The sequence below is a fragment of the Thalassophryne amazonica genome, chromosome 2 (genome assembly GCF_902500255.1).
Source record: "Thalassophryne amazonica chromosome 2, fThaAma1.1, whole genome shotgun sequence".
NCBI lineage: Eukaryota > Metazoa > Chordata > Actinopteri > Batrachoidiformes > Batrachoididae > Thalassophryne > Thalassophryne amazonica.
In genome coordinates, this window is record NC_047104.1 from 64,494,910 (window position 1) to 64,518,719 (window position 23,810).

At 38.2% G+C, this 23,810-nt stretch overlaps 1 protein-coding gene across 3 annotated transcripts in view; it reads left to right on the top strand.

The window, feature by feature from the left end:
- myo5aa (myosin VAa) overlaps positions 1-23,810 on the top strand; it is a 208,208-nt gene that overhangs the window by 86,402 nt on the left and 97,996 nt on the right. For all 3 annotated transcript variants that reach the window (XM_034186870.1, XM_034186852.1, XM_034186861.1), the window contains exons 7-9: positions 3,226-3,307; positions 22,767-22,874; positions 23,054-23,160. In XM_034186870.1, the coding sequence (XP_034042761.1) occupies positions 3,226-3,307; positions 22,767-22,874; positions 23,054-23,160 (297 nt within the window). The remainder of the gene's footprint in view (positions 1-3,225; positions 3,308-22,766; positions 22,875-23,053; positions 23,161-23,810) is intronic.

Below are 23,810 nucleotides of genomic sequence, written 5' to 3' on the forward strand. Positions count from 1 at the left end.
TAGCAGCCAAAAAGAAAGAGAAAATCAAAGTGAATGAGAGAGAACAAGAGAGAGAGGGGAAGAAATAGGTGGACCCTTGGGAGGGTCTAGTGTCATGGAGTTGACGTGTTCTGGACTCTCCGAGTTTGTCTCTACAGTATGAATGGCTGTGTTTTCATCTTGTTGGTCTTCATTTTGCATGTCCACTTCGAGCTTGTTTACTGTTAATTCCTCCAATTCAAACTCGGTAGTGTAATAAAATTTGCTTGGAGAATGGTCATCTTAGTCGCTCATAATTTCTTTGTTTACTTTTTGTTTTGCTTTATTTCATGCAAATCAGAGAGCAGCAAGCCACAGATCAAGACAGTGTCTGTTTGGTCTAGCGATAACATAGAGGCTTTAAAGGCTTCTTTCCTCTGTACAGATTGGGACATTTTTCATACACTGGACATTGATGAGGCTACAGATACTATAACAGACTACATACAGTTTTGCACTGACTGTGTGGTTACCAAAAAGGATATTACTGTGTATCCAAACAACAAGCCTTACATAACCAAAGAAGTTAAAGACTGTATCAACCCAGAAAATGGCTTTTAAGAATCATGACCGGATGGCATTAAAAACTGTGCAAAAACAACTGAATCGGATGCTAAGGTATGCAAGGAAGAGGCACAAGGACAACATCGTGCAGAATTTTGCCTCAATGGACTCTGAAAAACTTTGGGATTCAATGAAAGTGGCAGCTAACATGACAATAAAAAGGAAAAGCTTTGTAATAGATGATGATCAGAAAAAAACGAATGAGCTCAATGACTTTTATTTGAGATCTGAGACTCAGGATTTTTCTTTGTATTGTGCTAATATTTTAAATTCCATTATACCAACTGATTTGCACACAAGGTTAGTAGTTGATACAGGAAAAATCAAGTCACTTTTTAGTGGGGTTCAGAAAAATAAGTCTGCTGGCCCAGATGGCATCTCATCTTTTCTTTTAAAGACTTTGTCAGAGGAGCTCACACCAGCCTGGTGCCTGGTCTGCCAGCATTCTGTAGACCATCACACAGTTCCTTTACTCTGGAAAAAATCAATTATTTTTCCATTCACCAAAAAACCCTGGCCAACAGTTAACAATGATTTTAGACCTGTAGCTTTAACTTCTGTTGTTGTGAAATGCTTAGAAAAATTTATGGTGTCTATTTTAAAGTCAGAGATAAATTCTGATGTAGATCCTCTACAGTTTGCTTATAGGAGAGGGCGGGGCACAGACGATGCCATTAATGGCATCACTCACCTGTCACTAAAACACCTTGAAGACCTAAAGACTTACGCATGTCTTTTATTTATTGATTTTAGTTCTGCTTTTAACACATTACAGCCTCATTTACTGATCCAAAAACTAATTCACCTGTCAGTAAGCCCTGTAATTATGAAATGGTTTTATTCTTTTTTATCAGACAGAATTCAAAATATCAGAGTTAACGCCATTTCTAATCCAAAAAACATCAGTACAGGCGTACCTCAGGGCTGTGTCAGTTCGCCTGTTCTTTGTACTCTTTATACTAATGATTGCATTAGCTACTTTCATGGAAACCATGTTTTTAAGTTTTCTGATGACACTGCCATCCTCAGTCTACTTCACAAAGACACAGATCCATCACTGTAGTTTAAGGAGGTGCAGTCTTTTGTCCACTGGTGTGATGCTAACTTTCTTACCATAAATGTAAAGAAAACTGAGGAGATGACAATTGACCCTCGCTCTATTGCTGATCATACCCCTCTGGTAATCCATGATAAAGAAATCAAACAGGTCAGCTTTTACAGGTATGTAGGAATTTTCTTAGATAACCAGTTTAGCTGGGAAACATGTCAGTAATTTATGTTCCTGTTTACAGCAGATGCTATATTTTCTGTGCAGACTCAGGGTGTTCGGGGTTGATCGGAACATCTTGTTTCTGTTTTATCAGGCTGTTTTGGAAAGCATTATCCGGTATGGGATGTCATCTTGGTACGGTAATCTCTCTGTCCAGTTAAAATCTAAGCTTGCTCATCTGGTGAAGACTGCCATGAAAGTTGTAGGGAAGACTGAAAATTCTTCCCTGCAGTCCATTCTGTTCTCAAACAAGCACAGCGAGCTTTGTCAGATCCTTCCCACATCCTCTATTCTCAGTATGAACTCCTACCGTCTGGTAGGTGATACAGAGTCCCTCAGTGCCGACTGAATCATTTTAAAATCTCATTTGTGCCCACGTCAATTAGAGTTTTAAATAATGCTTCCTGGGATAGATAGTAGGATTGTACATTAATGTCATGGTGGCATTGTTATTGAGTGTTATTTATTCATTGTCATTCACTATATTGTCAGCATTTTCCTTTTAACCATATGTGAGACAGCTGTGCAGTAGGGGTATGTGTATTAGGGATATGTGCAATATGCATGATTTATCTGTGCAAGACTGTTGAGCAAAAGGGGTATGTGCAATATTGGTGTCTGTATTAAGTTATGTGCAATATGCATGAGCTATGTAATTATGCCATGGCAGATTTATTTGTGCAGCTCTTGGAGTCCAAGACAAATTTCCCGGAAGGGACAATAAAGTATAACGTATCGTATCATAAATCCGATATACGATCCTGCCCGATTGTCATGGTAACGGTCTGATAAGGGAAAATAATCGGACCGGAAATCAGCCAATCAGAGCACATGTTCTGTCATAGCCATATAGTAATACAACTTATTACGCTGCTGATGGGTCTTCCTTCTGTACTTTGAGGAGTGGCCCATCATTGTAATGTGGACCTGTTCTGCGGTTCTTATGCAAAAAAAAAAAAAGTTGGGGGGTGGGGTGGACAAAACCCAACAGCAAAACTGTGGCATTGCGTTTGTAGTCTCTTACAAACTGCTGCACTATCAGGTCATTACTACCAGTGGCAAAATTGCAAATGAAACTACGATTAGCAACAAGGCTTCACAAGCAACGTGATACTGCTGTTTTTATTGTGTTATGGTTATTGTGCATGTTAAAAGTTGCCAACATGGTCTGAAGTATTAGACTCACAGGTCCTCAACTATATTTTTCAGAACCCAAATTTAAGAGCTGAATATGCAGCTCCTTTTGGAGCTACTTACATAATTTTATGTGTACTACCTCCATTAATCTTATATTGGTTGTAGTCTATTATCTGTGAGATGTGTGTTGTGGACATTTCTGTCACAGTGTGACTAGTTTGACTTTTTGTCCCCAGGCAGAAGAGGAGAGGAATTACCATATTTTCTATCAGCTCTGTGCATCATCCCATCTGCCTGAATTTAAGGCTCTAAAGCTGAGTAAGTCATGCATGTATGTTTTCACAGGCACACAAACACAACTGTAATATGATGCAGCAAATACTCACAGCCAGAACAGTTTTCCAAAGTCTGCAGTTGATACAAAAGTCACTGTGAGGTCATTTCATATTAATTTAGCTGCCGTGACTCTGTAGCACAAAGCTTGAGCAGCTGGACTCTGGTCCAGTCTAACGTAAACAATTAACAGTTAATTGTCCATTTCCTTATTGATTTGCTGAAACAAGAACCATATTTAAACTGCTGCACAAACTGCAACTGAACCTCAATGGACCAAAGATGGAACTAAAGTCTGCCTGAACATTTGCACAGTCAAGTGCCATCTGATTTTGCCCCTTTTTCGAGATTATATATATATATATATATATATATATATATATATATATATATATATATATATATATTATGACACACAACTTTTTTTTTTCACTCATGGTTAGTGGTTGGGTCAAGCCATTCATTGTCAAACAGCTGTTACCTCTTTTTAAATCAAAATGACAAGAGAACTACCCAAATGAACCTGATCAAACGTTTACATACCCCTGTTCTTAATATTGTGTATTGCCTCTTTAACATCAACGGCAGCTTGGAGTCTTTTGTGGTAGTTGTGGATGAGGCTCTCTGATGGTAAAGCTGCTACTGAATATGTTTCGGACTTTATTTACATCAATTACAAAGAAAGAAAAACAATATGGCACTCTGTGGTAAATCTGCATGGAGTAAACAGTTCTCAAAAACTGAGTGACTGTGCAAGAAGTAGAAGAGTGAGGAAAGCCACCAAGACACCCAGACAACCCAGAAGAAGTTATGGGGTTATGTGGCTGTGATTGGAGAAATCACAGCCACATAAACGTTGCTTTTGCTTCAAATTTTTACTCCATTGGAACACAATCAAACAAGTTCATGCTGTGCTCACTAGGACTAGCCCAGTTACAGATGTTTGAGCTTACGTGGTCACTTCCAGGTGCTTGTAGCCTTAAGAACACCCGGAAGTGACCGCATAATGATTTGGATCAAGAAGTTACTGTTATGCTTCAAAACGCACCCTGATTTGCTATTCGAAATGAAACAGGAAGGATAGGGGTACAACCCCTGGCAAAAATTATGGAATCACCGGCCTCGGAGGATGTTCATTCAGTTGTTTAAAAAAAGCAGATCACAGACATGACACAAAACTAAAGTCATTTCAAATGGCAACTTTCTGGCTTTAAGAAACACTATAAGAAATCAGGAAAATAATTGTGGCAGTCAGTAATGGTTACTTTTTTAGACCAAGCAGAGGGAAAAAAAATATGGACTCACTCAATTCTGAGGAAAAAATTATGGAATCACCCTGTAAATTTTCATCCCCAAAACTAACACCTGCATCATATCAGATCTGCTCGTTAGTCCGCATCTAAAAAGGAGTGATCACACCTTGGAGAGCTGTTGCACCAAGTGGACTGACATGAATCATGGCTCCAACACGAGAGATGTCAATTGAAACAAAGGAGAGGATTATCAAACTCTTAAAAGAGGGTAAATCATCACGCAATGTTGCAAAACCTGAAGAAAGACAATCATTGGAACAAGTTACAAACTTTTTATATCAAAAAGGTGTTGTCATCCATCAAGACACTATCAGACTGTTATACTATTCCAACTAAAGATAGAAAAAATAAACTAACATTGTTATACGATTTACAAGCAGAAAATATAAAAATGAGTTATTAAGACAGGCAAAGAATTTGAAAGGAACGAGTGTCTATATAAATGAGCATCTAACAAAAAAAAATGCAGATATTGCTAGGGAAGCAAGACTACTAAGAAAACAGAAACATATTGTTGCTACATGGGTCTGGAATTGTAGGGTGTGGATTAGAGTGAAAGAAGGAACAAACGGTATACAAATCAAAAACATGGAGGACCTTACGAAATACAGACCTGAATAGACAATCAAATATAACATCTGTTGGTAATTGGACCAACAAAAAATCAGATCAAACATGGAAACAGAGGATAAAATATATGACATAGACACTAATATTGATGAAAGTATATTTGACTTAAAAACGATTTGGTTGTGAGTATTATACAGTAGAACAGCTGAATAGTGAAAAAATTGCAGAAGATACCCTGTCACTCATACATATAAACAGTCGAAGCTTGTATTGTAAAATGTCACAAATAAAAGATTATTTAAATCAGTTTAAAAATAGATTTAGTATTGTTGCAATCACTGAATCTTGGCTTAAAGATGATCTCATGGATGAAGTTCAAATGGAGGGATATGAGCTGTATTTTGTAAACAGAAGATATAAAAAAGGCGGTGGTATTGCTCTGTATACAAAAACAGATCTGATGTGTACAATTGTTGAAGAAATGACAATTATGAATGATGTCATAGAAATTGTAACAGTGGAACTTGTACATGAAACATCTAAGAATATTTTAATCAGTTGTGTATACAGAGCACCAGATTCTTGTGTTGTGAAATTTACAGATAAAATAATTGAATTATTCCATCAAATTAAAAACAAAATGCTTTTATGTGTGGGGACTTTAATATTAACATAGAAAGCTCCAGCTGCCAAAGATTAAGTGATTTTGTGAATTCAATGTATAGTTTGGGGTTATTCCCCTTGATAACAAAACCAACCAGAATTACATCGCAAAGTGCAACGGTAATTGATAATATATTTACAAACAGAACAGATGAAATTATCAAGAATGGGATCTTCATGACAGATATTAGCGACCATTTACCAATTTTTTCAATATTTAAATCTAAAAATAGGTACAACAAAAAAACTGATATAAACTTTAAAAGAGATAAGTCAGTAAAAGCCTGGCATTAAAATATGACCTTAAAAATCAAAACTGGGAAGAAGTTTATGTCAGTGATGTTAATGTAGCATATAACTCTTTTATGAAAATATTGATGAAATCATACAATAAAAATTGTAAATTAATTGAAATTAGTAAGAAAAGAGTAAATAAACCATGGCTGACAAAGGGAATAAAAAATGCTTGTGCAAAGAAAAACTGTTTATACAGGTGCTTTTTAAAATTGCAAACAAAGGAATCAGAACATAAATACAAAAAATATAAAAATAAACTATTAACAATAATTAGGAAACAAAAAAAAGATTATTACAGTGAAAAACTAAATAAGAGTAAAGATAATATGAGGGTAACATGGGGAATTATAAAAAGTGTGATTGATAGTGATGGAACGAAAGAAACTATTCCAAATTACTTTAAGGAAAATAAAGAGATATATGATATAAAAGAAGTTGCAAATGGGTTTAATGATTATTTTTCAAATGTAGGGTCAAGTCTGGTGGGAAATAAACCAATAATAGAAGATAAATTATGTACATTGGTAAATACGGTCAATAGTATTTTCCTGGACAATGTGGAAAAAGATGAAATAAGAAATATTGTAAAAAACTGTGTAAGCAAAAGATCAACTGACCATGAAGATTTAGACATGGTGACTGTAAAAAGTATAATAGAAATTGTTATTGAACCATTTACTTATATTTGTAATCTGTCTCTGTCAACTGGGGTTTTTCCAGATGAAATGAAAATTGCTAAGGTAGTCCCATTATATAAAAATGGAGACAAACATAATTTTTCTAATTACAGGCCAGTATCATTGCTTCCACAGTTTTCTAAAATTATGGAAAAAGTTTTTGTAACAAGATTGGATAAATTTATTGAGAAACATCATATTTTAAATAATGCTCAGTATGGATTCAGAACAAAACATTCGACAGCTATGGCAATTATGGAACTAATAGAGAAAATATCAACAACAATAGATAAGGATTATTTTGTAAGTATTTTTATTGACCTGAAAAAGGCTTTTGATGTTATAGACCACTCAAGATTGCTCCACAAGTTACAACAATATGGAATAAGAGGTGTTGCACATCAGTGGGTAAAAAGCTACTTAGAAAATAGAAAACAGTTTGTTCAGATAAATAATACCAAATCAGAATTGTGTAACATTATTTATGGAGTACCACAAGGATCGGTACTTGGACCCAAACTGTTTATTTTGTATATCAATGATTTTGTGAATGTATCCAATGTGCTTGGCAGCATTTTATTTGCTGATGATACAACGCTGTTTTACTCTGGATCAGATATACAGGAAGTAGCACAAGTGATAAATACAGAGTTGGAAAAAGTTAAACATTGGTTTGATATAAACAGATTGTCACTAAATATTAATAAGACAAATTTCATATTGTTTAATGATAGAGCGAAAAAAAATAATGTGTCATTACAAATAGATGGAATGGATATACAAAGGGTAAAAGAAATGAAATTTTTAGGAGTCATGATTGATGAAGATCTTACATGGAAGTCACACATAAATTACATAAAAGGAAAAATAGCGAAAGCCATTGCTGTTTTGCATAAAGTAAAATATTCATTAAATAGTTATGGTTTATTAACATTGTACAATTCATTGATTGTCCCATATTTAACTTACTGTGTAGAAATCTGTGGATCAACATATACAACCTATATACAACCTTTATTTATTTTGCAGAAAAGAGCTTTAACAGTGGTTTTAGAGATCCATCTAATCCATTGTTTATTAAGTATAGGGTACTTAAATTTCATGATTTAGTCGATTTGAAAATATTACAAACGATGTACCAAGTTAATAAAAATACTTTACCAACAAACATTCAAAATATGTTTGATAAAAGAGTAAGTAGTTATAAATTGAAAGGAATAGAAGTCTTTAAAAAACCAAGATTTAGAACCAAAGGAAAGGAGTATTGCAGTAAATGATGTCAAATTATGGAACAATCTTAATAAAGAAATTAAAGAATTAAGGTCGCTTAAATTATTTAAAAAACATATTAAATTAGATGTATTAAGTAAGTATGAAACTATGAAGTAAGTCAGTGGGCTGCAAGAAAGTCAAAAAAAAAAAAGTAAACTTAATAATGTTTGGAGTGTCTTAAGTTTAAATGTAACCTATCAGTGATGTAATCTATTAATGGTCATAATTATGAAATGGGTCAGTGGTATGTAACAAGTTAAAGAAATGCAATCTGTTAAATAATGTTGACTATGATGCTGTATATTGAAAGATTGTATTGTTAAAAGGGGCAGAAATCATAAGACTTGTTCTTCTTTCTGCTCCTTTTCATTCTGGTATTGTGGTGCTTTTGTTTTTTTGCTTTTCTGTTTTTCTTTTAAATGAATGAAATAAATATAAAAAAAAAAAAAAAAAGATGTTGGTTGTTCACAGTCAGCTGTGTCTAAACTCTGGACCAAATACAAACAACATGGGAAGGTTTTTAAAGGCAAACATACTGGTAGACCAAGGAAGACATCAAAGCGTCAAGACAGAAAACTTAAAGCAATATGTCTCAAAAATCGAAAAATGCACAACAGAACAAATGAGGAACGAATGGGAGGAAACTGGAGTCAACGTCTGTGACCGAACTGTAAGAAACCGCCTAAAGGAAATGGGATTTACATACAGAAAAGCTAAACAAAAGCCATTATTAATACCTAAACAGAAAAAAAACAAGGTTACAATGGGCTAAGGAAAAGCAATCGTGGACTGTGGATGACTGGATGAAAGTCATATTCAGTGATGAATCTCAAATCTGCATTGGGCAAGGTGATGATGCTGGAACTTTTGTTTGGTGCCGTTCCAATGAGATATATAAAGATGACTGCCTGAAGAGAACATGTAAATTTCCACAGTCATTGATGATATGGGGCTGCTTGTCAGGTAAAGGCACTGGGGAGATGGCTGTCATTACATCATCAATAAATGCACAAGTTTACGTTGATATTTTGGACAATTGAAAGGATGTTTGGGGATGATGAAATCATTTTTCAAGATGATAATGCATCTTGCCATAGAGCAAAAACTGTGAAAACATTCCTTGCAAAAAGACACATAGGGTCAATGTCAACGAGCAGATCTGATTTGATGCAGGTGTTAGTTTGGGGGATGAAAATTTACAGGGTGATTCCATAATTTTTTCCTCAGAATTGAGTGATTCCATATTTTTTTCCTCTGCTTGGTCTAAAAAAGTAACCGTTACTGACTGCCACAATCTTTTTTTCTTGATTTCTTATAGTGTTTCTTAAAGCCAGAAAGTTGCCATTTGAAATGACTTTAGTTTTGTGTCATGTCTGTGATCTGCTTTTTTTCTACAAAATTAAACAACTGAATGAACATCCTCCGAGGCCGGTGATTCCATAATTTTTGCCAGGGGTTGTATTACCGACGTCTCTGACGGAAAACTCCAACTGTGGATCTGCACCTGCTCATCTTACGGCTAGTCATGACATGCACTCACTCACTCTCTCTCTCTCTCTCTCTCTCTCTCTCTCTCTCTCTCTCTCTCTCTCTCTCTCGCTCTCTCTCTCACACACAGAGAGCTGCTGTCTTTGCTGTCCCGCTGGCTGCTTGGCTCGGTTAAAGCAGCATTTGTCACAGTCTCCTCAGTCTTTCTCATTGTGATGAAGGAAGTGATTAATTTAGAAGTCAGTGCCATGCTTAGAGCAGTTAACTTTTTTGAGCCAGCTACAGTGTTGTCACTGTGTCTGTCCAAGTGCAGGTTGCTCACAGAAGTCACGTTTCTGTGATTGAGTTGGTGTTTTAGGATTTGATTTCTCACCATTAAATGTGCCCATGTGCTGGTGCTGTTATGGTTTTTGTCATGATTAAAAAGACAAAAAAACATTTCAACTGAAGCCTGTTTTTAATTGAAGATGTTGTTTGAATGCCTCGTTATTTTCCTTATTTGAACAAGCTCATGCTTTAATGCATGTGAAGTTACTGTAGGTGGAACATGAGAGAATTGAATGAATTATATTTTTGTAATAAAATTTAAAATTACCCAAAAACATTTGCTTGATTTAACAGTATAGTCAGAATTAATAAAGGCATGGGAATTATTTTTAATTTAAGTTTAACATAATATAAATATGGAAATACTTCATCTTAGTCTAATGTGTTTATCCCATTTGTTAACAGCTTGTTTTTCAGATTTTATAGTGGGCACTGCATTCTTAAATTTGGGAATGGTTGCTTTCAAGTGTCACCTGAACTTATTTGTGAAGGTAGTCAACATTCTTAATCAGTGACTTATCCCTACAGTTGAGGATGTCCTCTCACTCTCTTCTAGCTCTTTGACACACACACACGTATGTGTGGGTCACGGGGGGCTGGAGCCTATCCCAGCGCAAGGCGGTGTACACCCAGGACAGGACGCCAGTCTGTCGCAGGGCCACAAACAGACAAACAAACACAGACCTACACACACACACACACCTACAGATAATTTAAAGATACCAATCCACCTAACCCACATGTCTTTGGATGTGGGAGGAAACCAGAGCACCTGGAGGAAACTCACGCAAACACGGGGAGAACATGCAAACTCTACACAGAAAGGCCACGGGAATTGAACCCACGACCTTCTCGCTGTGAGGCAACAGTGCTAACCACTAATCCACCGTGCTGCCCTATATATATGTAGGTATGTATGTATGTATGTATGTATATATATATATATACATATGTGTATACATGTGTGTATATATATATGTGTATACATGTGTATATATACACTCAACAAAAATATAAACGCAACACTTTTGGTTTTGCTCCCATTTTGTATGAGATGAACTCAAAGATCTAAAACTTTTTCCACATACACAATATCACCATTTCCCTCAAATATTGTTCACAAACCAGTCTAAATCTGAGATAGTGAGCACTTCTCCTTTGCTGAGATAATCCATCCCACCTCACAGGTGTGCCATATCAAGATGCTGATTAGACACCATGATTAGTGCACAGGTGTGCCTTAGAGGCCACTCTAAAAGGCCACTCTGAAAGGTGCAATTTTATCACACAGCACAATGCCACAGATGTCGCAAGATTTGTGGGAGCGTGCAATTGGCATGCTGACAGCAGGAATGTCAACCAGAGCTGTTGCTTGTGTATTGAATGTTCATTTCTCTACCATAAGCCGTCTCCAAATGCGTTTCAGAGAATTTGGCAGTACATCCAACCAGCCTCACAACCGCAGACCACGTGTAACCACACCAGCCCAGGACCTCCACATCCAACATGTTCACCTCCAAGATCGTCTGAGACCAGCCACTCGGACAGCTGCTGAAACAATCGGTTTGCATAACCAAAGAATTTCTGCACAAACTGTCAGAAACGTCTCAGGGAAGCTCATCTGCATGCCCGTCGTCCTCATCGGGGTCTCGACCTGACTCCAGTTCGTTGTTGTAACCAACTTGACTGGGCAAATGCTCACATTCGCTGGCGTTTGGCACGTTGGAGAGGTGTTCTCTTCACGGATGAATCCCGGTTCACACTGTTCAGGGCAGATGGCAGACAGCGTGTGTGGCGTCGTGTAGGTGAGCGGTTTTCTGATGTCACTGTTGTGGATCGAGTGGCCCATGGTGGCGGTGGGGTTATGGTATGGGCAGGCGTCTGTTATGGACGAAGAACACAGGTGTTTTATTGATGGCATTTTGAATGCACAGAGATACCGTGACGAGATCCTGAGGCCCATTGTTGTGCCATACATCCAAGAACATCACCTCATGTTGCAGCAGGATAATGCACGGCCCCATGTTGCAAGGATCTGTACACATTTCTTGGAAGCTGAAAATGTTCCAGTTCTTGCATGGCCGGCATACTCACCGGACATGTCACCCATTGAGCATGTTTGGGATGCTCTGGACCGGCGTATACGACAGCGTGTACCAGTTCCTGCCAATATCCAGCAACTTCGCACAGCCATTGAAGAGGAGTGGAAGAGGAGGATTCTACAGGCCACAATTGACAACCTGATCAACTCTATGCGAAGGAGATGTGTTGCACTGCATGAAGCAAATGGTGGTCACACTAGATACTGACTGGTATCCCCCCCCCCAATAAAACAAAACTGCACCTTTCAGAGTGGCCTTTTATTGTGGACAGTGTAAGGCACACCTGTGCACTAATCATGGTGTCTAATCAGCATCTTGATATGGCACACCTGTGAGGTGGGATGGATTATCTCAGCAAAGGAGAAGTGCTCACTATCACAGATTTAGACTGGTTTGTGAACAATATTTGAGGGAAATGGTGATATTGTGTATGTGGAAAAAGTTTTAGATCTTTGAGTTCATCTCATACAAAATGGGAGCAAAACCAAAAGTGTTGCATTTATATTTTTGTTGAGTGTGTGTGTATATGTATATATATATATATATATATATATATATATATATATATATATATATATATATATATATATATATATATATATATATATATATATATACTCTACTGGTGGTTGGCTCTCACTGCTGTATTGTATCACTTCCTGTTCCGGAGCACAGCAGTGTTTTGATGTATCTGTTAGCTGTTTAATCTGCGTAGTTAGATTGATCTAGATAACGGTTTGTTTCACAGTGTAATCTTCACGTGCCTTAACTGAAGCACTCCCTCTGCTGAATCACCTCAAAATTATTTACACATTATTCACTTTGTTTGTTTTTAGGAATCCGCAAGCTTAGCGCAGCTACTAGCTCTTAGCCGGTTTAGCATGGCAGCTTCTCCTGTCTCTCCCGCACTTTTCTGCTCTGGGTGTGAAATGTTTAGTTATTCCTCGGCCTCCTTTAGCAGTAATAGTACTTGTAATAAGTGTAGCTTATTCGTAGCTCTGGAGGCCAGGCTGGGCGAATTGGAGACTCGGCGCCGCACCTTGGAAAATCCTACAGCTAGCCAGGCCCCTGTAGTCCGTGCGGACCAAGGTAGCCTAGCCGCCGTTAGCTGTCCCCCAGCAGATCCCGAGCAGCTGGGAAAGCAGGCTGGCTGGGTGACTGTGAGGAGGAAGCGTAGCCCTAAACAGAAGCCCCCTGTACACCACCAGCCCGTTCACATCTCTAACCGTTTTTCCTCACTCGGCGACACACCCGCCGAGGAACAAACTCTGGTTATTGGCGACTCTGTTTTGAGAAATGTGAAGTTAGCTACACCAGCAACCATAGTCAGTTGTCTTCCGGGGGCCAGAGCAGGCGACATTGAAGGAAATTTGAAACTGCTGGCTAAGGCTAAGTGTAAATTTGGTAAGATTGTAATTCACGTCTGCAGTAATGACACCCGGTTACGCCAATCAGAGGTCACTAAAATTAACATTGAATCGGTGTGTAACTTTGCAAAAATAATGTCGGACTCTGTAGTTTTCTCTGGGCCCCTCCCCAATCGGACCGGGAGTGACATGTTTAGCCGCATGTTCTCCTTGAATTGCTGGCTGTCTGAGTGGTGTCCAAAAAATGAGGTGGGCTTCATAGATAATTGGCAAAGCTTCTGGGGAAAACCTGGTCTTGTTAGGAGAGACGGCATCCATCCCACTTTGGATGGAGCAGCTCTCATTTCTAGAAATCTGGCCAATTTTATTAAACCCTCCAAACCGTGACTATCCAGGGTTGGGACCAGGAAGCAGAGTTGTAGTCTTACACACTTCTCTGCAGCTTCTCTCCCCCTGCCATCCCCCCAATACCCCACCCCCGTAGAGACGGTGCCTCCTCCCAGACCACCAACAACCAGTAAAAATCTATTTAAGCATAAAAATTCAAAAAGAAAAAATAATATAGCACCTTCAACTGCACCACAGACTAAAACAGTTAAATGTGGTCTATTAAACATTAGGTCTCTCTCTTCTAAGTCCCTGTTAGTAAATGATATAATAATTGATCAACATATTGATTTATTCTGCCTTACAGAAACCTGGTTACAGCAGGATGAATGTGTTAGTTTAAATGAGTCAACACCCCCGAGTCACACTAACTGTCAGAATGCTCGTAGCACGGGCCGAGGGGGAGGATTAGCAGCAATCTTCCACTCCAGCTTATTAATTAATCAAAAACCCAGACAGAGCTTTAATTCATTTGAAAGCTTGACTCTTAGTCTTGTCCATCCAAATTGGAAGTCCCAAAAACCAGTTTTATTTGTTGTTATCTGTCGTCCACCTGGTCGTTGCTGTGAGTTTCTCTTTGAATTTTCAGACCTTTTGTCTGACTTAGTGCTTAGCTCAGATAAGATAATTATAGTGGGCGATTTTAACATCCACATAGATGCTGAGAATGATCAGCTTCGGTGAAACGCAAATTCTGTGTTGCAATGATTACAGATAACTTTGCTTTTCTCCAATGCGCCATCCTCAGGGCTGAATCCAGATTGAAAATCTAACAGATGCATTTTTGCCCAATGATAAAATAAAAATCATACATGTCTTGTTATTCAATAGTCCGCATTCTTTTATTCCTGTGCAACATACACCGTCACACTTCTTTTAATATATTTATTATACTTCATGGACCATAGTGAACACTTTTTATTTGTATAAATATGATGTCCTAAAAAACACTATAACAAAAATTGACTAAAGAGGATCAAATTTATTGCCCAAATCTTTCAGTTATACCTGAATCTATATATGATTTTTTTTCCAATTGATAAAATCAATAAAAATTTGACTGCATATATTCTTAATAATAATAATATGAGATACAGACAGTATTTTCCATTGATACCAATCAAAATTAGAAACAGTCCAGCAGGTAACAATATTCATGTCCATGACTAAATATACTAAAACAAATATGTCACAATTGTACACATACCACAATTTGATATGTGTACAATTTTGATGTATTTGTTTTAGTATATTTAGATTTTGTTGTGATTTGGCACTTTATAAGCCGATTAAATTGAATTGAAATTGAACATTTTATTGAGTCTTAAAGTAAATAAATACGAAGTTGGTCACTGGATCCTTAAACTTTGGACATAATAAACTCTACATGGTGAATCCTTGATCTCTGGACATAAATAGGAATAAACAAAATCTAGTTTTTGTCAAAAGCATTTCCTTTCAGGCATTATTGGCATGAATGTGTTTCCATATATCTGAGGCTGAGCTGAGCTACAGCTCGCTGTGCTTCACTTCAGAATGTAATTTGAAAAGAAAATACAGCATGTTTCGTTTTGGGAGGAAAAAAACGTTTTAGTCTATTGTAGTTTCTTATCTGTATTACAACGTTTGGAAAGAGGTGTCATTTTATTTAAAGTGGCGATTCATTTTGAAGTTATTAATTCTGACCGGACTCTGGTCTCGGCCGCGCAGCGTTTCGAGCTGTGTGAACGGAACGGAGGACGATTCTCGTTTCTTGACAGCAACAAGACAAGAGTCCCAGTTAGTGACTTTAATCCACACAAAAGTGACTGACGATATTTTAATGGCTTTGAAAGGGGTTAAGAAGCGGACTTGCCGTTTTTGTAGAGCAGTGAATCAAAGAACCAATGAGCTACTGGATCGAAGCATTGCTTCAATGGTTCATGGTTTCAAAGTGGAGCCGCGCTGCAGGAACGGTTGATTATAGACCAAACCCTGAATATCCGACTTTATTTGTACGCCGTATGACTCTGAAACTCTGAAAAATCCGTATAATTTACGGACTATAGGTTGACATGAAAACCACCGAAAAGCTGTGTTCACCGCAGGGACATGTTCGGCACTATTCGGGGTTATTCAAGATTTTTTTTTACCGATGACGAACAATGCGTAAAAAAATTTGACCGATGCAGCTGCATCGGTCCAAACCGGTCTGGATCCGGGCCTGATTCTGTAGAACCTTGTACCGAAAATGTCCATTCAAAAGTTCTTTCTGCATTTTGTTTTGTTGTGCATTGCATAGCCTGTACTTTTCTCGATCCTTGTGTCGTTTTCTGTGTGAACTCAGCTATCAGCAGGAAGCAGCAACATAAGCTCGCTCCCGACTGACACTTTCAAAATAAAAGGCAACGAACAACAGTCATAAAAGGCTAAAAAAAAAAACAAAAAAAACATAAAAAAAACCCCACAGCGTTAAGGGGAGGAACAAAATTGTTGGCGATAATGACCTCAATAATTAACGCAACGTTAGCGCGTTAACGTTGCCCAGCCCTAATATGTATATATATGTATATGTATATATATATATATATGTGTATATATATATATTTATATGTGTGTGTGTGTATATGTGTTCTCATAAGTTTACATACCCTGTGCAGAATTTTAGATTTTTTTTTTTTTGGCCTTTTTTTTTTCAGAGAATATGAATAACACAAACATGTTTCACTCATGGTTAGTGGTTGTGTGAATGCATTTATTGTCAAACAGCCGTTTACTCATTTTAAATCATAATGACAACAGAAACTACCAGTAACCAAATTAACCAGATCAAATGTTTACATACCCTAGTTCTTAATACCGTGCATTGCCCCCTTTAACATTTATGACAGCTTGGAGTCTTTTGTGGTATGTATGTAAACCTTTGAGCACAGTTGTATATAAATGAGAGAGGGGACATGTTCAATTGTAGAAATAAACCACTGATTAAGAATGTATGACTACCTTCACTAATAATAAGCTCAGGTGACACTTGAAAGCAACCATTCCCAAATTTAATAATGTCAGAGTAGGACCTGAAAATATCTCTTTCACTCACTCACTCAAACACACAGGTGTGTGTGTGTGTGTGTGTGTGTGTGTGTGTGTGTGTGTGTGTGTGTGTGTGTGTGTGTGTGTGTGTGTGTGTGTGTGTGTGTGTGTGTGTGTGTGTGTGTGTGTGTGTGTGTGTGTGTGTGTGTGTGTGTGTTCGTGCACCTGGAAAGTATTCACAGCGCTTCACATTTTCCACATTTTATTACGTTACAGCCTTATTCCAAAATGGATGAAATTCTTTTTTTCCTCTCAAAATTCTGCACACAATACCCCATAATGTCAGTGTAAAAAAGTTTGAGATTTTTGCAGATTTATGGAATCTTTTTTAAAAAAGGAAATCACATGTACATAAATATTCACAGCCTTTGACATTAAGATGAAAATTATGCTCAGGTGCATCCTGTTTCCTGGAGTAAATTCAGTTGATTGGACATGATTTGGAAAGACACACATCTGTCTGCATATAAGGTCCCACAGTTGACATTGCATGTCAGAGCACCAACTCGGCATGAAGTCACTGGAATTGCCTGTAGACCTCTGAGACAGGATTGTCTCGAGACACAAATCTGGGGAGGGGTACAGAAACGTTTCTGCTGCTTTGAAGGTCCCAATGAGCACAGTGGGCTCCATCATCCGTAAATGGAAGAAGTCAGGATTGAGGGAAAGATGAATGCAACAATGGACAGAGACGTCCTGGATGAAAACCTGCTCCAGAGCGCTGTTGACCCCAGACTGAAGCCACGGTTCATCTGTCAGGAGGAGCAATGACCGTAAACACACAGCCAAGATGTCAAAGGAGTGGCTTCAGGACAACTCTGTGAATGTCCTTAAGTGGCCCAGCCAGAACCCAGACCTGAATCCGGTTGAACATCTTTGGAGAGATATGAAAATGGCTGTGCACCGACACTCCCCATCCAACCTCATGGAGCTTGAGAGGTACTGCAAAGAGGAATGGGCAAAACTGCCTAAAGATAGATGTACCAAGGTTATGGCATCATATTCAGGAAGACTTGAAGCTGTAATTGCCGCCAAAGGTGCATCAACAAAGTATTGAGCAAAGGGTGTGAATACTTATGTACATGTGATTTCTTAGCTTTTTTTATTGTTAATAAATTTGCAAAAATTTCAAGAAAAAACTTTCAAAAAAAATTTTATGTTGTCATTATGTGGTGTTATGTGTAGAATTTTGAGGGGGGAAATTAATTCACTGCTTTTTGAACACGGCTGTAACATAATAAAATGTGGAAAAAGTGAAGTGCTGTGAATACTTTCCGGATGCAGTGTGTGTGTGTGTGTGTGTGTGTGTGTGTGTGTGTGTGTGTGTGTGTGTGTGTGTGTGTGTGTGTGTGTGTGTGAGAGAGATATATATATTGTTCATGGTAGCATGGCCAAAGCAGATGGTTACCTCACTGAGTCTGGTCTACTTGAGGTTTCTTCCTGTATTCAAAACACCTGTGGGAGTTTTTCCTGACCACTGCTGCTTTACCACTGAGGGAATGTCAGCTTTGACATTTTGACTGTGTGGCACATTTCTCTATTCATGATCCAACGCATAGTTTACACAGTGTTTATACCCAAGTGGCTGGAGAAAACCAGGCAAAGCCTTTGCTTCACCTGGCTGTGGCACACTGCTCGTTATTTTTGAGATGTGGGGATGGACCGTTGGCTGGTTGCCATCCAGGACCCAAGGTGATTCAGTCATGCCTTGTGTGCAGTGGTGTGGGCACAGTTCCGATAATCCGATAACAGATAATTATCGAAGATAATGTTTTCATTATCCGACTATCTTTTTAGATAACTTTAAAAACGATTATCGGACTAATTATCTTCCGATAACTTTTAGACCGATAATGTAATAAACAAAGCTGAACAGCGACAAACATTTTTAAAATTTAAAATCAGTTGAAGACCTCCCTGTTAAAAGTTTCATAACAGAAGTATAGTTCTACCCTCTGCAAACAGAAGAGAGCTGCTTCTATGAGAAACTGCTGTATCGTCTGCAGGCAAAGGAGAACTGGTCACAAAAAAAAAAAATCATTTCCTTTAACACCATACTGATATGCTGGCAGTATCATCCAAGTCATCCAGAGGCATACATTTTTAACTTATGGTTCAAATTTTAACCAAACTAATTTCGGACAAGTTATTTAAAATTACTGTCACGGCTGAAGTTTTATAAAGTGAAAATATCAGATATATGTTTTAGTTTTAAAGTAATGCGCTAATTTTTAAGGTTTTAGTGAGCACATGTTGTGCCCAGCAGTGCATTATGGGTATGATAGGGTAATCTCAGTACATTCACGACAGGACAAATGCATTTCAGACATTCTGTTCAGGCTCCACGGACAACAGCATTAAATTCTAGTGCCTAAAACTCTCGTGAATATATTCTCTGGGTTTATAGACGTTGTTATTGTATTTGCGTTTGTTAAATTCCACGCATCTTAAATGTAGCAGACACGGATTATCTGGAATTTTGTTTTGGCAAGTTTTCACGGTCTCATGGTTTCACGGTAAAAGTTCAGAGCGCCCGATTTATGTTCTCACACACGTACGTTCAAAAACCACAGGTCGGACTCATGTTTCCAGAAGCAGAACATAAGCTTTTTTCAATCTTAATTTACAAAATCTCTCGATGGGAGACATCAAAGTTTAAAAACAAAACAACTAAAAAACGTTACAAGACAGTGCTGCGCAAGGGCGCAATTTAGAACTAGAAATTGGGGGGACAAAGTGCGAGACCCATAGGCCGGGGGTCTGGAGTCCTAAAGCGATCCCCAGCCAACGGTTTCTAGATAAGCTCAGATGCATTCTGAGCATCCAGAACAGTAATTTTAATGTTTTGAGAAGACCATAAATTGGACAGCATTTGACTTATGCAATTTGAAACTGTGGATATAAGTACTTTATTCTGAGAATAGCCAGCATTGATTTTATTAACATCCTGGTGTAAATAAGGTATCACCACATGTGTAGAACTCAAAAAGAATGATAGGTTGAGTTTTCATTAAAAAAAAAACTGCAATGTGGTAAAATGTATTCATAAATATGAAAGAACAGGCTCTTAATAATTATTAACTATCGCATACTGTATTTTGTTTTTTTTCCTCAAGATTTGTTTTTGCACAAATTTGAAAAAAACAACAGATCATAAGTTTAGGATAAATTACTTATAATGAATTTAATTTTCGAAGTGGCACAATGACAACACTCATACTGAACATAATTTCGCTTGCATAGACTGATTTTGGAGAATAACAATAATTGCAGATGGTCTTTCTGAGGTCTCTGATAGCTTTTCTGATTTCATTTTCTAACTTTCAGAATTTAGTAAATTAGCATATGGTCCATTGATACTTATGTGTAGACACTAGTCCCTAGAGGCAGCTATTTTTGGTTTCAAATCTGGGCAAATGCAGTCCCAGAAAATTCCAAATGTGACAAACAAGAAACGGGCGTTGTAAACAAGTCAGTGCTGCTAAAAATACAAACTTGCAGAAACAAAGATACTATTCTGAAATGGTTTTGCACATAAGACTGACATAGCATGTTTCAAGTACACACACATATGTCAGAAGGTGGGGGGGACATACCATATTCTGTCCCCCCTATCCCCCACCAAATTGCACCCATAGCTCTGAGGTGTTTGCACATGCGCAGTGCGAGCGGTTGGATGCGTGTAGCTCTTCAGCAGCAGGATACCCTCACGACGGCTGACCAGAATAATATCAAACAGGTTTGATTTTCATTCGACCATACGATCGGCGATCAGGAGGTGGTCGTGAGATGTTAAACGCAGCTTGTTACTCCATGTACACTACACGATGCAGGACGCGCGATTAACCTGAAACTCGGTCCAAAAAATTCTCGCATGAATGAAAAATCATCTGAAAAATGCATGCCTTGCAGTTGAAGTTGAAGGTTTCGGAGGCCGGTGAATAGTCTTAGTACATAATTGGGAATATTCTTAATTCATATCATAATTGGGATTTGGTTGTTCAAGTGGAACTGTTAGTGTTTTTCACTGCTCAACCACAACACTCCAGGCTTTATCGAGACTGATGGACAAATTGCCCACTGTTTACCTCCAGAGGAATTTATTCAGGCGTTGGTGAGATTATTCAGCTCCATTCTTATCTCAACCCACAAAGACAATAAACTGACAGACTTACACATGGACAAAAGACTGAAGTATGCTCCATTTTTCCCTTCACCTCCCTTCCTGCTCCCCCATCACACACCCCATCCCAGCCACCGCTCATGCCACCCCTTCCCCTGCCGGGGCTGCGCGATTTTTTGCTGCGGCAGGTCCCCGTTCCCCCCAAGCTGGCAGCGGCGCGACTCCAGTTGCAGCGGCTACCACACACTCGCATCGCCTCAATTTGGAAAACAGACTGTTTCAAGTTTAGTGCACATAAACAGTGTCAAATGTATATGTGTTGTCTTAATTCTGATGTGTGCCATTATTACCGTAAACAAGTAATAATTGTGGATTAATTGCTGTTTGTCTGTGGAATGTGAGTGTGGAAATCTCGTTGTTGTAATGACAATGATAATAACGCTATCCATCCATCCATCCATCCAAAAAGGGCCAAAACTCGCACAGTGTAAAGCTAACATTTATGTGTCAAGACGATATTGAGTGCACATTTTACAATATAATAAAACGTGCGCACAACATCATAAAACGTGTGTACGGCACAATATAATAAAATGACCGCACATTCTCTCCACATGCAAAACATTTTGCGATGACACTTCCACTCCACTCTCCAGGGCTCTGTAAAAATGCCTGTTTTTGCAAATAAAAAAATGGAATATTTTACAAAAGCACATTTATCTGTAAACATCAACACACGTCACATTAATGTGTTGGTTTACATAATGAATGACTGAACCAATCAGTGTTTAGCAGAGGCACATTTTACCCAGAATCGTTTGCGATCTGTCTGTTTGTTACAAAACTTCATAATTAGTTCATTATTCAACATTAAAAGATATATGTTATATTTTAACTTTGTACAAATGACAGAATTGACATTAATGGAGTTATTCTATCGGTATTGATGTTATTTATAAATCAAAACCATAAGTCAGCACTGCTTTATTTTCTAAGACCTCCGCCTGACCGGAGCGTTGTGATTGGGTAGAGAGCTGGGCTTTGGTTGCTCTCAGCTTGCTTCTGTGCTGGAAGCCATGTAGTAAACAAGAGCTTCCAGCAGGGGGCAAGATGTTCAAAGACAGAAGTGCAGGCTCGTTGTTTGGGTCTGTTGTCGCTTTTGATGCTACCAGAAGCAATCGTGGTGTTAAAACTCAAATTCAGTTTATTAGTAGTTGCAAATGTACCAGAGACAATACTGGAATTTATAGGTTATCGGTTATCTGTAACTTTTGATACATTTTTGGGTGGTTTATTGTTTTATCTTTATCAAAGATAACTATTCAGTTATCTGATTTTCTGTTATTGAAGTTAATTTTTTGGTTATCTGTGCCCACCACTGCTTGTGTGTGGCAACGCATCCAAGAAACTGGAAGCAAGTGTTGGCATTTTCTTGAGTTTCCATTATTCAAGAGTCGATTTGTTTTTGTATCCTATTTTATATGTCTGTTTATTTTTGTGTATAATATTGTCCAGTCTTGAATTGAAATAAATCAAACACTGCACCAGAGTATGTTCTCAGACTTGACTTTGCTTGACTGTTGCCAGTGTGCTTGTTCAAGGAGTGGGTACGTTTTGACCTTGCTCTTGTGAAACGCTTTGGGGGAGCTTATGTTGTGATTTGTACCTGAATAAATAAATTGAATTGAATCGATGTCCTCAATGCCACAGTTCTGCCTACTTTACATGAGATAAAATGAATCATTGGGCATATTCTAAAGTTATTCGGTGTCTGTTTTGTGCCATTCAGGTAATGCAAATGACTTCCTGTACACCAGACAGGGCCGCAGCCCCGTTATTGATGGGGTGGATGATGTAAAAGAGCTTGGCACCACTCGCCACGCCTTCACCTTGCTAGGTAACATGAGCACACTCTCTTATGGCGTAACTGCAAATAAACATGCAATGTATGTATGAGTTTTTAAATTAATCCTCACCCAGCCAGACGTGTTTCAGGTTTGGATTTGAATAATGAATGTAAGTCATTGGTATCCTCAGTATTAATTTGAGTGCTTTGGGTGCATTTGTCTCCCACAGGTATTAATGAGTCGTATCAGATGGGCTTGTTCCAGGTGCTGGCTGCTGTACTTCATCTGGGAAACGTGGAGATCAAGGACCGAGATTCTGACAGCAGCATCATTGCTGTGAGGATAATGTTACTGTGTGGTGCAGTCAGGGGAATGTGATTTAAACAGATCTCATGATTTTCATTTATTCATTAGAAACAGTACTGTGCAAAAGTGTTTTGAACTTTTGCAAAACAACTGAAAACTATAAACTATTTATTATTTATAAATAGATGTAAATAAGTAAAATGTGTCACCACTTTTCAGCCCAAAACAGTTTTGTTTTGTTTTTTACTGTGTGTGTAAGGTGTTTCCCACATTATTTAAAGAGGTCATTTAATTATGATCAAAGTCTCATCAGAGTCTGATGAGGGTAGTATCTCAGTGACCCACGACTGGTGGAGAGGAGGCGGTTGCGCAACATTGCGCGAGATAAAAAACAATAACTTTCTCATGCGAAATCTCACTGAATTGGTCCTCCCGGCACATGTGCACATGGCATCTGGCTGGCCGCTGCATGCCGTCTGGAGTAGCACTGAAAATATGGCCACAAATCTCAATCCAATTGTGTCCTCTGAATAATTAATAAATAAATAAACAATAGATCTGATTTGTGCAGCTCGTCAGCCAGCACATACATATATATGTGCGCCAGGAAAAATATATGTATGTTTATATATACACTTCCAGCTCGCTCATGTGTGTGTGGGTGAGTGCCGGCCAGCGGC